At 40.2% G+C, this 17,806-nt stretch overlaps 2 protein-coding genes across 2 annotated transcripts in view; both read left to right on the forward strand.

Moving 5' to 3' along the window:
• Positions 1-1,024, forward strand: part of LOC103089559 (gamma-crystallin C) — a 3,272-nt gene extending 2,248 nt beyond the window's left edge. The window contains exon 3 of the mRNA XM_007463660.1: positions 752-1,024. Within this exon, the coding sequence (XP_007463722.1) occupies positions 752-1,024 (273 nt within the window). The remainder of the gene's footprint in view (positions 1-751) is intronic.
• A 16,312-nt stretch (positions 1,025-17,336) lies between these two features.
• LOC103087031 (gamma-crystallin F) overlaps positions 17,337-17,806 on the forward strand; it is a 2,634-nt gene continuing 2,164 nt past the window's right edge. The window contains exons 1-2 of the mRNA XM_007463652.1: positions 17,337-17,365; positions 17,446-17,688. Coding sequence (XP_007463714.1) covers positions 17,357-17,365; positions 17,446-17,688 — 252 coding nt within the window. The 5' untranslated portion in view covers positions 17,337-17,356. The remainder of the gene's footprint in view (positions 17,366-17,445; positions 17,689-17,806) is intronic.

The raw sequence follows: 17,806 nt of genomic DNA on the forward strand, positions 1-17,806 counted from the left end.
GGAAAGAGTCAGTTTTGTTTTTAATCTTTGCTGCCATTAGGTCAGTCAAAGCGTGTCTGTGACAAATGTAATATCACAATGGTATATAAAACAAACTTGCAAGTGGGAAGCTGTTTAGGCATAAGAAGGCAGTATTTCTAACAAATTAATTTTTACCTATAGTAAAGGAATTGATAATGAACAAATTAGATAGTTTCCACTGCAGACTAGTAAAAATGGAAAACTGCTGTTAATATAGGCTATTCAAAGCTATCTTCCAATTTTGGAAAAGGTAATTTTTCTTAATTTGGAAAATCAGTTGAATTCTGGTTTCAGACTATTTAAACAAATTTTCCACCAAAGGATGTGATTTTTTAAAATCCTGTTTTAGTGGTAAATTTATGTGTATATGTATATAACTTTTGGAGATAATACTCATATTAAAATATAGGCAAAATACTTATCGTTTTCCCCCAAAATGTAGGTTTATCACCTAGGAATCAATAAATTATGGAATTAAGAATTAGGAATCAAGATATTTGAGTTCGTGATGGATTCTAACCCAGACCTTGAACTTCTTAAAAATTCCATCTCTCACACAAGAAGTAGAAAATGAGCATTTGTTAAATGCTAGTAGAACACAGATCCATAGGAAGCATTCACAGCAATTTCAGAGTCTCAGTTTTGACACTGACAACCTCATGCCCCAACCTGCCAAGTTCATCTCTTGTTTGGTTGCTTTTTCTGCTCTTTCTCTTTGTGGACCGAGCAGACAAGCTCCCACAGGCTGCGGCTGTATGAGAGAGAGGATCACAAAGGCCTCATGGTGGAGCTGAGCGAGGACTGCTCCTGTATCCAGGACCGCTTCCACCTGAATGAGGTCCGCTCCCTCCACGTGCTGGAGGGCTGCTGGGTCCTCTATGAGATGCCCAACTACTGCGGCCGGCAGTACCTACTGCGACCCCAAGAGTACAGGCGCTACCACGACTGGGGGGCCATGGATGCTAAGGCCGGCTCTTTGCAGAGGGTGGTGGATTTATACTAAAATAGTTTCACACTACCATTTTCTCATTTTGGAACCTAATAAAGTATTTAGTCTGTATTGTTGGCAATCGCTGGCTTCTGTTTTTCTTTCATTGTGTGCCAATTAATTCACGTGTAAATACTCCCTCTTAAAGGTTGAGGAGTGGATAAGAGGAGGCGGGGTCTGTTCTAGAAGAGCATCAAGGTAGAATGAGTTTTGAACAAGGCTCAGAAGTGGGGGTGGAGAAAGGAGAGAGCCTGTCTGAGAAGTAAAGGCAGATCAAAGGAGAGAAATGGGAGAGGGTGACTGGTGAGAAGGGAGGCATTCAGCTCAGGGCCTAAGGAAGAGCATTCCAGGAGTTTCCATCGGACCCAAGAAGCAGTTGTAAGCCACAGAGTCACAGATGAGTGGTGAGGGCAGCCCATTTGGAAAAAGCCTGATTAGACTCTATAAGGAATTATACTTTTGTTTTCTTTCAAGCACAGTAGTATACGACTAATGCCAGGGCTGCCATCAGCCATTGCCATACTTTTGGACTCAGCTGAAGACCCTCCTTCTTATTCTAAAACAGCTTCTGACCAGGGTGCACCTCTTGGCCAGTACAGCTGCTGGACCAAACACTGAGTGAATTTTAGAAACTGCACAGCTGTTCACAGTGCTCAGCTAATGCAAATAAATCAATGAGATACACATTAATATTTTAAACAGATTTGCCTGATATAGTGTACCACAAACAATAAAAAGTTCTTTACTACAAAAAAGCAGGCTCAAATTTAAGGGCACATTGAAGAAACACATAATTTCTAAAGCCCTCTGATTGAAGTAAAATCTGCTTGCTCACAAGGGAAGCCCTGCATATTAAAAAAAAAATTGAAAATTCTTTCATCAGTAGAAAATTAATTTATTTTTAACTTGAAATGTTCCCTCCAAAGTGAAAGTCTCCCATAATCTTACTACTTTACACATCCTATAAAGAAAGAAGCGGAGGGGTCCCTCTTATCCTACACTTCATCGCTAGCCCTTCTGCACATTTGGCGGGTACCCTTCTTGAATTTTCCCTCATTTATATAGATATCTCATGAAACACATATTTTTATTTCTTTACAAAAATGAAATTATGCTGTACATATTAGTTTGCAACTTGCTTTTATCAATAAAATGTAATGTGGTATGGACATCTATCTAGGTCAGTACCTTATTCTGTTAATGGCTGCATCGTGTTCCATTGTTGGAGGTTCCCTAGATTATTTAACCATTTATTCACTGGTGATTGGGCTTTTCCAATTTTGCTTTTCCAAACAAGGCTGCAACGAATATCATCGTACATATACCTTTATCAACACACGCCATAGTTTCTGGAGGATAGAGACCTAGAAGTGAGACTGCCCACTCATAGTGCAAGTTATTTTTTCTTTTAATGGACTGCCCAATTATTAGCCACCAAGGAGCCTACCTTCTTTGAGTTAGGGGCATCACCATTTACTGAGCACCTACCATAGGCTTGCCATGTACAGCACTGGGGATGAAAAAACAAATAAAACAAACAAAGAGAAGGCATTGTCCCTACCGCCACAGAACTCTACACAGAAATAATACTAAATACTGACACTAAACAATAAATACATAATCATTTTTTTATGGTCAAGTACTTCCCAAGTGCTAAATAATACATATGTAATCACTTGCTTATCAAGTACTGTTGACAAGAAGTTTTAAGGCATCCCATGACGCATTTCTAGGGGGGAAAATGGAGCAATATTTATTTATATATTTCTCGTGAGATGTGTTTTTATTCCTTAACATTTGGGGAGGGAAAGTGTTTTCTTGGGCATGACATACACATTTAGAACTTAATTACATACCTTACCTTTCTGTGACACTTCTTTTTTCCTGTTTTGGAACAACACCTCCAATGAAAACGGTTTCCTGTGAATAGGAAAAAAACTGTTTTTGACACAGCAGACAAAATGTTGCATCGCAGGAGTAGCCAATTCCAGCCTTTGGCCCTTTGGCTGGGGAACGGGAGACCAGGAAGGCACAGGTCACTGTTTCTCTGCCATGACCTCCTCCAGCTGACTTCCTTTATTCTCGCCCCTCCTCCCACCTCACCCCCACCTCCATCCCGTAAATTTCTGCCCATTTATTCCTTTCTCGAGCCCAATGGTCTTGAGGTACAAGCCTTCATTGAAATCCTCCAACGTCTCTCCTGTCCTTCAGGAGAAATTAACAATCCAGAATTACAAAATCTGCCTTTTTGTATGCTGAACACGCTTAAGACGCACATATAGCAATTCTAATAACAATCCAAACATTTAATAGATGTCTTATTTTCTCTCTCTTTTTTTCTCTCACACAAAATCATGGGGAGCTTGCGACCCAACAAGAAGTAGACTTTTTCTTCTTTAGAATTCCAAAACAGAAATGTTGAGGAACCAGGTTCCAATAACTTTTACAGTCGGTTTTGTGCCTTTACTGGTGAATCATACATCTTTAGTAAAGGATTCTGAGAAGAATAAAGATTCATTATAGTTAATGATAGTGGTAGCAGACAGGGATGAAAATGCTTGAGTAATTCTACTTTATTTAAAATGAAAATGTCATGTGACACAAGAAGAGTATGACAGTTTTCTAGTATAAGCTCCATTTGATGGACATTACCTTGAAGGTGAAAAAAAATTAGCTCAATCACATAAAAAGCTTATATATTGGACAAATTAAGCCTTTTATTTACAACACTTATGAAAAAAACGGGGGCTAAATTAAACTTAGTAACACATCCAGGGGGGTGGGATGAATTGGGAGATTGGGATTGACATATATACACAATTGATACTATGTATAAAATAGATAACCAATGAGAACCTACTGTATAGCTCAGGGAGCTCTACTCAATGCTCTGTGGTGACCTAAATGGGAAGGAAATCCAAAAAAAGGGGCACATATGTGTACATAAAGCTGATTCACTTTGCTGTATGGTAGAAACTAACACAACCTTGTAAAGCAACTATACTCCAATAAAAATTTATTTTAAAAAACCCACATCAAGTGTCCCACAGTAAGAAGCAAGGATGGGACTGTAGCATGTCCTTTACTGCTATGCTTATCCTAATGTGGGGAGTTCTATGCAGGGATAACTTTCTTTCTATCTTTCTTTCTTTCTTTCTTTTTTTGTTAGATCTATTTTACTGAAGAATAGTTGATTTACAATATTAGTTTTAGGTGTACAACATAGTGATTCAGTATTTTTACAGATTATAGTCCGTGAAAACTTATTACAAGATAATGTCTATAATTCCCTGTGCCATACGATATATCCTTGTTTCTTATCTATTTTATACATAGTAGTTTGTATCTCTTAATCCCATACCCCTAATTTGTCCCTCCTCCCTTGGAGGGATAATTTCTGGAATAACTCTAGGATAAGACTTTGAAGTATCAATATTATAAAAAAACAAGACCCCCCAAGAATTGCTCATCATACTTTCACATTTTTAAAATCGAGGGGTTCTTAATATTTTAGATTTCCCAGACCAATTTTCTTTAAATAGGAACCAACATAGGACTGCCGATTTTTATTTTGCCAAGCAAGGACATTTGAAATTAAAAACAAAACAAAAATTCAAACTAAGCATTATTATTACATCATTTTATATTTTTAAAAACTACATTTAAAAAAGAATATTTCAATCTCCTCAAATACACAAGTTTCTGAAAAAGTGTGGTTCAGACCAAGAAAGAATGCTTGAGAATATTGCTTTGATTCACAGGCTTTTTTATTTGGCAAAAACTGGTAGAAACTGAGCAGAGTTTGAAGACTCTTGTCTGAGGTTGCAACTCAATACCTTCAAGGGTCAGGGAGATGATGTAAATACAGGCATACCTCACAGACACTGTGGGTTCAGACCATGACAATAATGCAAATATCGCAATAAAATGGGTCACATGAAATTTTGGTTTCCCAGTGCATATAAAAGTTATGTTTACACTATACTATAATCCATTAAGAGTACAATAGCATTGTGTCTAAAAAAAACCAATGTACATATCTTAATTAAAAATACTTTATTGCTAAAAGAGACTAACCATCATCTGAGCCTTTAGCAAGCCATAATGTTTTTGCTGATGGAGAATCTTGCCTCGTGCTGATGGCTGCTGACTGATCAGGGTGATGGTTGCTGAAGGCTGGGCTGGCTGTGGCAGTTTCTTAAAATAAGACAACGATGAAGTTTGTCACATCGATTGACGGCTCCTCCTTTCACAAACAATTTCTCTGTAGCATGCAATGCTCTTTGATAGCATTTTACCTACAGTAGAACTTCTTTCAAAATTGGAGTCAATCCTCTCAACCCTTACCCCTGCTTTATCAAGTTCATGTTACCAAGTTCATGTAATATTCTAAATACTTTGTTGTCATTTCAACAATCTTCACAGCATTTTCACCAGGAATGGATTCCATCTCAAGAAATCACTTTCTCTGCTCATCCATAAGAAACAACTCCTCATCCATTAAAGTTTTATCATGAGATTGCAGCAATTCAGTCCCATCCTCAGGCCCACTTCTAATTCTAGTTCTTTTGCTATTTCCACCATATCTGTGGTTACTTCCTCCACTGAAGTCTTGAATCCCTCAAAGTCATCCAGGAGGGTTGGAATCAACTTCTTCCAAACTCCTGTTATTGTTGATATTTTTATTTTTTCCCACGGATCATGAATGCTCTTCATGGCATCTAGAATGGTAAATTCTTTCCAGAAGGTTTTTAATTGACTTTGCCCAGATCCATCAGTGGAATCACTATTTATGGTAACTATAGCCTTATGAAATATATTTCCTAAATAATATGACTTTAAAGTCGAAATTACTCCTTGATCCATGGGCTGCAGAATGGATGTTGTATGAGCAGGCACGAGAATAACATTAATTTCATTGTACATCTCTATCAGAGCTCCAGGGTGACCAGGTGCATTGTTATTGACAGTAATATTTTGAAAAGAATCTTTTCATGGAGCAGTAGTTCTCAACTGTGAGCTTAAAATATTCAGTAAACCATGTTGTAAAAAGATGTTCTGTCACCCAGGCTTTGTTGTTCCATTTATAGAGCACAGGCAGGGTAAATTTAGCACAATTATAAAAGACTAGGATTTTCAAAACGGTAAATGAGAGCTGGCTTCAACTTAAAGTCACCAACTGCATTAGCTCCTGTAAAGAAACTCATCCCGTCCTTTGAAACGTTGAAGCCAGACATTGACTTCTCTTCTCTAGCTACAAAAGTGCTAGATGGCATCTTCTTCCAATATAAGGCTGTTTCATCTACACTGAAAATCTGTTGGTTAGTGTAGCCACCTTCATTAATTATCTGAGCTAGATCTTCTGGATAACTTGCTGCAATTTTTACATCAGCACTTGCTGCTTCACCTTGTACTTTTATGTTATGGAGACAGCTTCTTTCCTTAAGCCTCATGAACAGCCTCTGCTAACTTCAAACTTTTCTTCTGCAGTTTCCTCGCCTCTCTCAATCTTCATAGCATTGAAGAGAGTTAGGTTTTCCTTGCTCTGGTTTAGGCTTTGGCTTAAGGGAATGTAGTGGTTAGTTTGATCTTCTATCCAGACCACTCAAACTTTATCCATATAGGCAATAAGGCTGTTTCAGTTTCTTCATTAGTGTGTTCACTGGAGTAGGACTTATAATTTCCTTCAGTAATTTTCCTGCTACATTCACAACTTGGCTAACTGTTTGGGGCAAGAGGCCTAGCTTTCAGCCTATCTTACCTTTCAACCAGCGTATGCCTTCCTCACTAAGCATAATCATTTCTAGCTTTTGATTAAAAGTGAGATACACATGACTCTTCCTTTCACTTGAGCACTTAGAGACTATTGTAGGGTTATTAACTGACCTAATTTCAATACTGCTGTGTCTCAGGGAATAAGGACGCCCAAGGCAGGGAGAGAGATGGGGAATAGTCTGTCAGTGGAGCAGTCAGGACACACAACATTTATGGATTAAGTTCTCTGTCTTATATAGGTGCAGTTCATGGTGCCCCCAATTACAATAATAACATCAAAGATCATTGATCACAGTACACCATAACAAATATAATAATGATGAAAAAGTTTGAAATATTGTGAGAATTACCAAAATGTGATACAGAGACTCTAAATGAGCAAATGCCATTGGAAAAATGACCCTGCTAGACTTGCTCGATGCAGGGCTGCCACAAATGTTCAATTTGTAAAAAACACAGTATCTGCAAAACTCATCAAAGCAAAGCACAATAAAATGAGGTATGCCTGTAAGTGAAACAACCTTCTTTAAGATGACAAGGAGTAAGGCTTCCTGGAAGATGGCAGAAGAGTAAGACGCGGAGATCACCTTCCACCCCACAGATACACCAGAAATACATCTACACGTGGAACAACTCCTACAGAACACCTACTGAACGCTGGCAGAAGATCTCAGACCTCCCAAAAGGCAAGAAACCCCCCCACGTACCTGGGTAGGGCAAAAGAAAAAAGAAAAACACAGACAAAACAATAGGGACGGGACCTGCACCAGTGGGAGGGTGCCGTGAAGAACGAAAGGTTTCCACACACTAGGAAGCCCCTTCGCGGGCGGAGACTGCGGGTGGCGGAGGGGGAAGCTTAGGAGCTGCGGGGGAGAGCGCAGCCACAGGGGTGCGGAGGGCAAGGCAGAGAAATTGCCGCACAGAGGATCAGGGCCGACCGGCACTCACCAGCCCGAGAGGCTTGTCTGTTCACCCGCTGGGGCGGGCGGGGCTGGGAGCTGAGGCTCGGGCTTCGGTCGGAGCGCCGGGAGAGGACTGGGGTTGGCGGCGTGAACACAGCCTGAAGGGGCTAGTGCGCCACAGCTGGCCGGGAGGGAGTCCGGGGAAAAGTCTGGAGCTGCCGATGAGGCAAGAGACTTTTTCCTTACCTCTTTGTTTCCTGGTGCGCGAGGAGAGGGGATTAAGAGCGATGCTTAAAGGAACTCCAGAGACGGGCGCGAGCCACGGCTAAAAGCGCAGACCCCAGAGACTGGCATGAGACACTAAGGCTGCTGCTGCCACCACCAAGGGGCCTGTGTATGAGCACAGGTTACTAACCACACCCCCCTTCTGGGGAGCCTGTGCAGCCTGTCACTGCCAGGGTCCCGGGATCCAGGGACAACTTCCCCGGGAGAATGCACGGCGCGCCTCAGGCTGCTGCAACGTCATGCCGGCCTCTGCCACAGACGCCCTCAGGCGACCTACACGCAGAGGCAGATCCAAATCCAAAGCTGAGCCCCGGGAGCTGTGAGAACAAAGCAGAGAAAGGGAAATCTCTCCCAGCAGCCTCAGAAGCAGCGGATTAAAGCTCCACAATCAACCTGATGTACCCTGCATCTGTGGAATACATGAATAGACAACGAATCATCCCAAATTGAGGAGGTGGACTTTGAGAGCAAGATTTATGATTTTTTCCCCTTTTCCTCTTTTTGTGAGTGTGTAAGAGTATGCTTCTGTGTGAGATTATGTCTGTATAGCTTTGCTTCCACCATTTGTCCTAGGGTTCTATCCGTCCATTTTATTTTTTTTCTTTCTTAATAATTATTTTTTTATTTTAATAACTTTATGTAGTGGTATAACTGAGGTCATGGAAAGGAGACGTGACCCATGAGCCCCCACTCGGCAAACCGAGGGCTGGCGAATAAGCCAGGACTGTAGGCAGTCCTGAATACTTTGGGCACTGATCCATGAAATGACCTCAGTATAATCAGAACACAAGGAAACGTCCTTGTGCTACTTTAGTATAATCAGAATGATGGGAACACAAGGAGATGGCCTTGTGCTGCTTGTGAGCTCAAGAATGAAGCAGGGCATGTCTTCAAGAAAGCCTATTGTTGCTTGTCTAATCAATAAAAGTATATGTTGCTGCTTTGGCATTTCTGGAACGTTAAGAAAACAAGTCTTAAGATGTAAACATAGATAATGCGTAAATAAAAGCCGCCACATCAGGACACACGGCACTGTTTTGCCTGAGCGAGCGGCAGCCCTCTACTGCTGTGCTTCTGCACAATTCATCTCCTGTGATGAGCTTACTTTCGGCCCTGTCATAAGAAAAACTACAACACTTTATTATATTTTATCTTACTTTATTTTATTTTACTTTATCTTCTTGCTTTCTTTTTATCCTTCCTTGCCTCCTTCCTTCCTTCCTCCCTCCCTCCTTTCTTTCTTTCTTTCTTTCTACTTCTACTAATTCTTTCTTTCTACTTTTTCTCCCTTTTATTCTGAGCCGTGTGGATGAAAGGCTCTTGGTGCTGCAGCCAGGAGTCAGTGCTGTGCCTCTGAGGTGGGAGAGCCAACTTCAGGACACTAGTCCACAAGGGACCTCCCAGTTCCACGTAATATCAAATGGCGAAAATCTCCCAGAGATCTCCATCTCAACACCAACACCCAGCTTCACTCAAGCTACAGTGCTGGACATCCTATGCCAAACAACTAGCAAGACAGGAACACAACCCCACCCATTAGCAGAGAGGCTGCCTAAAATCATAATGAGTCCACAGACACCCCAAAACACACCACCAGACGTGGACCTGCCCACCAGAAAGACAAGATCCAGCCTCATCCACCAGAACACAGGCACTAGTCCCCTCCACCAGGAAGCCTACACAACGCACTGAACCAACCTTAGCCACTGGAGACAGACATCAAAAACAACGGGAGCTACGAACTTGCAGCCTGCAAAAAGGTGAACCCAATCACAGTAAGATAAGCAAAATGAGAAGACAGAAAAACACACAGCAGATGAAGGAGCAGGATAAAAACCCACCAGACCTAACAAATGAAGAGGAAATAGGCAGTCTACCTGAAAAAGAGTTCAGAATAATGATAGTAAAGATGATCCAAAATCTTGGAAATAGAATGGACAAAATGCAAGAAGCAGTTAACAAGGACCTAGAAGAAATAAAGATGAAACAGACAATGATGAACAACACAATAAATGAAATGAAAAATACTCTAGATGGGATCAATAGCAGAATAAATGAGGCAGAAGAACGGATAAGTGACCTGGAAGATAAAATAGTGGAAATAACTACTGCAGAGCAGAATAAAGAAAAAAGAATGAAAAGAACTGAGGACAGTCTCAGAGACCTCTGGGACAACATTAAACGCACCAACATTCGAATTATAGGGGTTCCAGAAGAAGAAGAGAAAAAGAAAGGGACTGAGAAAATATTTGAAGAGATTATAGTTGAAAACTTCCCTAATATGGGAAAGGAAATCGTTAATCAAGTCCAGGAAGCACAGAGAGTCCCATACAGGATAAATTCAAGGAGAAATACGCCAAGACACATATTAATCAAACTGTCAAAAACTAAATACAAAGAAAGCATATTAAAAGCAGCAAGGGAAAAACAACAAATAACACACAAGGGAATCCCCATAAGGTTAACAGCTGATCTCTCAGCAGAAACTCTACAAGCCAGAAGGGAGTGGCAGGACATACTGAAAGTGATGAAGGAGAAAAACCTGCAACCAAGATTACTCTACCCAGCAAGGATCTCATTCAGATTTGATGGAGAAATTAAAACCTTTACAGACAAGCAAAAGCTGAGAGAGTTCAGCACCACCAAACCAGCTTTACAACAAATGCTAAAGGAACTTCTCTAGACAAAAACACAAGAGAAGGAAAAGTCCTATAATAACGAACCCAAAACAATTTAGAAAATGGGAATAGGAACATACATATCGATAATTACCTTAAATGTAAATGGACTAAATGCTCCCACCAAAAGACACAGATTGGCTGAATGGATACAAAAACAAGACCCATATATATGCTGTCTACAAGAGACCCACTTCAGACCTAGAGACACATACAGACTGAAAGTAAGGGGATGGAAAAAGATATTCCATGCAAATGGAAACCAAAAGAAAGCTGGAGTAGCAATTCTCATATCAGACAAAATAGACTTTAAAATAAGGACTATCAGAAGAGACAAAGAAGGACACTACATAATGATTAAGGGATCGATCCAAGAAGAAGATATAACAATTGTAAATATTTATGCACCCAACATAGGAGCACCTCAATACATAAGGCAAAAACTAGCAGCCATAAAAGGGGAAATCGACAGTAACACATTCATAGTAGGGGACTTCAACACCCCACTTTCACCAATGGACAGATCATCCAAAATGAAAATAAATAAGGAAACACAAGCTTTAAATGATACATTAAACAGGATGGACTTAATTGATATTTATAGGACACTCCATCCAAAAACAACAGAATACACATTTTTCTCAAGTGCTCATGGAACATTCTCCAGGATAGATCATATCTTGGGTCACAAATCAAGCCTTGGTAAATTTAAGAAAATTGAAATTATATCAAGTATCTTTTCCGACCACAACGCCATGAGACTAGATATCAATTATAGGAAAAGAGCAGTAAAAAATACAAACACATGGAGGCTAAACAATACACTACTTAATAACGAAGTGATCACTGAAGAAATCAAAGAGGAAATTAAAAAATACCTAGAAACAAATGACAATGGAGATACAACGACCCAAAACCTATGGGATGCAGCAAAAGCAGTTCTAAGAGGGAAGTTTATAGCAATACAAGCCCACCTTAAGAAGCAGGAAACATCTCGAATAAACAACCTAACCTTGCACCTCAAGCAATTAGAGAAAGAAGAACAAAAAAACCCCAGAGTTAGCAGAAGGAAAGAAATCATAAAAATCAGATCAGAAATAAATGAAAAAGAAATGAAGGAAACAATAGCAAAGATCAATAAAACTAAAAGCTGGTTCTTTGAGAAGATTAACAAAATTGATAAACCATTAGCCAGACTCATCAAGAAAATAAGGGAGAAGACTCAAATCAATAGAATCAGAAATGAAAAAGGAGAAGTAACAACTGACACTGCAGAAATACAAAAAATCATGAGGGATTACTACAAGCAACTCTATGCCAATAAAATGGACAATCTGGAAGAAATGGACAAATTCTTAGAAATGCACAAACTGCCAAGACTGAATCAGGAAGAAATAGAAAATATGAACAGACCAATCACAAACACGCCCACGTACCGCAAAAAAAAAAAACTTCCAACAAACAAAAGCCCAGGACCAGATGGCTTCACTGACAAATTCTATCAAACATTTAGAGAAGAGCTAACACCTATCCTTCTCAAACTCTTCCAAAATATAGCAGAGGGAGGAACACTCCCAAACTCATTCTACGAGGCCACCATCACCCTGATACCAAAACCAGACAAGGATGTCACAAAGAAAGAAAACTAAAGGCCAATATCACTGATGAACATAGATGCAAAAATCCTCAACAAAATACTAACAAACAGAATCCAACAGCACATTAAACAGATCATACACCATGATCAAGTGGGGTTTCTTCCAGGAATGCAAGGATTCTTCAATATACACAAATCAATGAATGTGATACACCATATTAACAAATTGAAGGAGAAAAACCATATGAGCATCTCAATAGATGCAGAGAAATCTTTCAACAAAATTCAACACCCATTTATGATAAAAACCCTGCAGAAAGTAGGTGTAGAGGGAACTTTCCTCAATATAATAAAGGCCGTATATGACAAGCCCACAGCCAACATCATCCTCAATGGCGAAAAACTGAAAGCATTTCCACTAAGGTCAGGAACAAGACAAGGTTGCCCACTCTCACCACTCTTATTCAACATAGTTTTGGAAGTTTTAGCCACAGCAATCAGAGAAGAAAAGGAAATAAAAGGAATCCAAATCGGAAAAGAAGAAGTAAAGCTGTCACTGTTTGCAGATGACATGATACTATACATAGAGAATCCTAAAGATGCTACCAGAAAACTACTAGAGCTAATCAATGAATTTGGTAAAGTAGCAGGATACAAAATTAATGCACAGAAATCTCTGGCATTCCTATATACTAATGATGAAAAATCTGAAAGTGAAATCAAGAAAACACTCCCATTTACCACTGCAACAAAAAGAATAAAATATCTAGGAATAAACCTACCTAAGGAGATAAAAGACCTGTATGCAGAAAATTATGGCACTGATGAAAGAAATTAAGGATGCTACAAAGAGATGGAGAGATATACCATATTCTTGGATTGGAAGAATCAACATTGTGAAAATGACACTCTACTTCCCAAAGCAATCTATAGATTCAATGCAATCCCTATCAAACTACCACTGGCATTTTTCACAGAACTAGAACAAAAAATTTCACAATTTGTATGGAAACACAAAAGACCCCGAATAGCCAAAGCAATCTTGAGAACAAAAAATGGAGCTGGAGGAATCAGGCTGCCTGACTTCAGACTATACTACAAAGCTACAGTAATCAAGACAGTATGGTACTGGCACAAAAACAGAAAGATAGATCAATGGAATAGGATAGAAAGCCCAGAGATAAACCCATGCACATATGGTCACCTTATCTTTGATAAAGGTGGCAGGAATATACAGTGGAGAAAGGACAGCCTCTTCAATAAGTGGTGCTGGGAAAATTGGACAGGTACATGTAAAAGTATGAGATTAGATCACTCCCTAACACCATACACAAAAATAAGCTCAAAATGGATTAAAGACCTAAATGTAAGGCCAGAAACTATCAAACTCTTAGAGGAAAACATAGGCAGAACACTCTATGACATAAATCACAGCAAGATCCTTCTTGACCCATCTCCTAGAGTAATGGAGATAAAAACAAAAATAAACAAATGGGACCTAATGAAACTTCAAAGCTTTTGCACAGCAAAGGAAACCATAAACAAGACCAAAAGACAGCCCTCAGAATGGGAGAAAATATTTGCAAATGAATCAACTGACAAAGGATTAATCTCTAAAATTTACAGGCAGCTCATGCAGCTCAATAACAAAAAAATAAACAACCCAATCCAAAAATGGGCAGAAGACCTAAATAGACATTTCTCCAAAGAAGATATACAGACTGCCAACAAACACATGAAAGAATGCTCAACATCATTAATCATTAGAGAAATGCAAATCAAAACTACAATGAGATATCATCTCACACCAGTCAGAATGGCCATCATCAAAAAATCTAGAAACAATAAATGCTGGAGAGGGTGTGGAGAAAAGGGAACACTCTTGCACTGCTGGTGGGAATGTGAATCTCCACAGCCACTGTGGATAACATTATGGAGGTTCCTTAAAAAACTAAAAATAGAACTACCATATGACCCAGCAATCCCACTACTGGGCATATACCCTGAGAAAACCATAATTCAAAAAGAGTCATGTACCAAAATGTTCATTGCAGCTCTATTTACAATAGCCCAGAGATGGAAACAACCTAAGTGTCCATCATCAGATGAATGGATAAAGAAGATGTGGCACATATATACAATGGAATATTACTCAGCCATAAAAATAAACGAAATTGAGCTATTTGTAATGAGGTGGATAGACCTAGAGTCTGTCATACAGAGTGAAGTAAGTCAGAAACAGCAAGACAAATAGTGTATGCTAACACATATATATGTGGAATCTAAGAAAAAAAATGTCATGAAGAACCTAGGGGTAAGACAGACCTACTAGAGAATGGACTTGAGGATATGGCGAGGGGGAAGGGTAAGCTGTGACAAAGCGAGAGAGAGGCATGGACATATATACACTACCAAACGTAAGGTAAATAGCTAGTGGGAAGCAGCCACATAGCACAGGGAGATCAGCTCGGTGCTTTGTGACCGCCTGGAGGGGTGGGATAGGGAGGGTGGGAGGGAGGGAGACACAAGAGGGAAGAGATATGGGAACATATGTATATGTATAACTGATTCACTTTGTTATAAAGCAGAAACTAACACACCATTGTAAAGCAATTATACTCCAATAAAGATGTAAAAAAAAGATGACAAGGAGTAATGGGTAGTATGGTGAACTGTGGAAAGAATGAACCAACCTAAAGCATTACCAAAAACATCTAAACACTGTGTCAGCCAAGCGAAATACATCTCCAAGTCCACAGCCCTCAAGGCTGTTCTTATTTCCACATTGGTGTGAAAACTGGGGAGATCCACCAACAATGGACATCACAGTAGTTTCCAGTGAATCCTCCCCCACCATGAAACGCCTTGGTACCCTGTAAGCCCTCGAAACCCAACCATAGAGCCTGGGTAAGTGAGGAGAGGAAATCCCAACAATGAGTAAAGTTAAATTTTCTCTCCATCCCAGTGGAATGAGACTTAGATTCATAAAATATTCTGAGTTACAGAAAATAAGGAAAGTGGTATTTCTTATACACTTCATTTTGTAGATTATTTACACTAGCTACACAAATCATTAACCCTGCATGCAGCAAAATCTGAACCTGAACTAGTCTCTTTTTTCTTCACTTTTGTTTGAAACCATGTGAATATTTATAAGAGTGACAAAGGGTTACTTCCTGGACCAGAGCTCAGGACAACAGGGTGTTTCTTCTCTCTTGTTCTCCCTGCAAAGACAGTTGCCATCATTCATTCCAGGCAACTGGTGTAGAGCGCTGCTTCTGTGCCACAGGTGCAAGGAGTGTCAGGTCTTAACCTATGTTCACTTAGCACACTAAGTACAATTTGGGACTTACGTTTTATACACATTTGTCACTCCCAGAATTTTCTGTAGAGCATTGAAATTAAGCCACATTTTGGCCCATAGCATTCACATTTCATTTCTATGAGAAGTGTAGGGGGTTTTCCCTATTTCTTTCCCCAGGCTGAAATAAAGCCTTCCCTCTTCCTGGTTAATGAAAAAGCCAAGCCCAAAGTGCCCTTGTTTTGGTCCTCCAGTTGGATCCTAAATTTCAGCTGTAGCTGCATGTCAGCTGAAGTGGTGGTCCCCACTGACACCCTCATGCTGCTCCTCTAGACGCTTTCTGGGACTCTGCATTAGGGTTCTCATGTTTTACTGTTTTCACCCATGAACACACTCCCCACAGAAACAGCTCTGAGAAAATGATGGGTTTTTAAAATTTATTATTATTTTTCATTCTTATTTTTTTCATTTTTAATTAAAATGATTTTTATTCTTTAGATTCTGGCTGCATATATTCCACTAGGCTAACATAAGTAACTCTGCAAATACATGTCTTTACATACTGGATAACAAGAACTGAAACACCATATTATACATAGTTGGTGTCTAATTGATAAATATCAACTTACAAAGATTTATGACCCAAACGAAAGACAAAGTATTTCAATGAGTCAACATAGGACTGTGACTAATTCTTTGAACATCAAAGAGACTAAAGGCATAGGTCATCTTCCCCTCCAGCGCTCTTTCCAGTCCATCAGACTATCCTCTTCCAGGCTGATAAATACTTTCTAAAGTCTTCCTAGAGTCCAAGCTTCTAGATATTTATTCCTCCCTCTCGCTACACCATTCCAGCTGTAGCTCCTCTTTGTGTTCGTGCAATTAATTTCCTCTAAGTCAAAAGCTTTGTGTACTCTTGTTCCCCATAGAACAAACGTGTATCTAGATCCTACCAGAAATGGGTTTCTTAGGAATTTGGTTTTCTTTTACAATAATCTAAGAGGTAATCTCATTTTGTATTTTAAAAGTATTACTTTTTCTTATTTCCTTAAGCTTTTAGAAATTTCCCTTTTCGTTCTTCTTTCTGAGATTAATCATCTTAAAACTATTCTCCCTTTTGAATTACAATTAACCAAGATAAAACCTCCAATCTTCAGTCTACTTCCACGTATGACTGCAACAAAATCAGACCAAATACTAAAGATCTGCATTTGCTGTTTTTGTTTTTTTTACCACACTGAAAGTTTGAAATTTTGTGAACCTTCTTGGTAAAACATTGCAATTTCTTACACCCTTTAATGAGGAAGCTCTCTTAAAAGACTAATTTGAAATTTTCAGTATTCAGTACAGGTCATTTCCTTCTTATTAACCATTAGTATTCAATATTATGGCACATACTTCTTACAGATCAATTTATATTTGCCGTATTAAGACTCTGACTTTTTTGCTCCACCGCTTTGTTTTGTTTTGTTTTTCCCCAACCCATACAAATAAAAGAGTGGACTATATATGAAATGGCTGAAGTTTTACTTCTATTATTAAATAGACAATGTCCCAAATTACTTTTTTTTTTTTTCCAAACTGTCTCAATAGCATCAGCTAGTGATAGAAACTCCAGAGAGAATGGGACCAAAACCCACAATGAGCCCCATGGACTCTGACAGCAAAGAGAAAAAAGAGAACACGAAAATCCCCTCCTCACCCGGGGGCCCCTTTTGTGTCGTTCCTGCCAACGCAGCAGCCCTCTTGCTATATAGACCCGCGCGCCCGCCCCACCGCACTGAACTCGCATCCCCGCATCCAGCAGCCATGGGGAAGGTGAGCCCCGCGCCGGCGGGAGGGGCCCGCGGCAGGGCTGGAGGCCAGGCCGCTGAGCCCTGTCCTTCCCTTCCCTGCAGATTACCTTCTACGAGGACCGGGGCTTCCAGGGCCGCCACTACGAGTGCAGCAGCGACCACTCCAACCTGCAGCCCTGCTTCGGCCGCTGCAACTCCATCCGGGTGGACAGCGGCTGCTGGATGCTCTACGAGCAGCCCAACTACCAGGGCCCCCAGTACTTCCTGCGGCGCGGCGACTACCCCGACTACCAGCAGTGGATGGGCCTCAACGACTCCGTCCGCTCCTGCCGCCTCATCCCCCACGTGAGTCCGGTTCCCCTGGGCCTGCCGTGCCCTCGGGTCACACCAGTGCTCCAGACACAGAGGTCAGGCTGCAGGGCGGTGGCCTTCTTTTGCTGGCCCTAACCGGGTTCTCTTTCCC

This window comes from Lipotes vexillifer, unplaced genomic scaffold (assembly GCF_000442215.2).
Source record: "Lipotes vexillifer unplaced genomic scaffold, Lipotes_vexillifer_v1.1 scaffold678, whole genome shotgun sequence".
Lineage (NCBI taxonomy): Eukaryota > Metazoa > Chordata > Mammalia > Artiodactyla > Lipotidae > Lipotes > Lipotes vexillifer.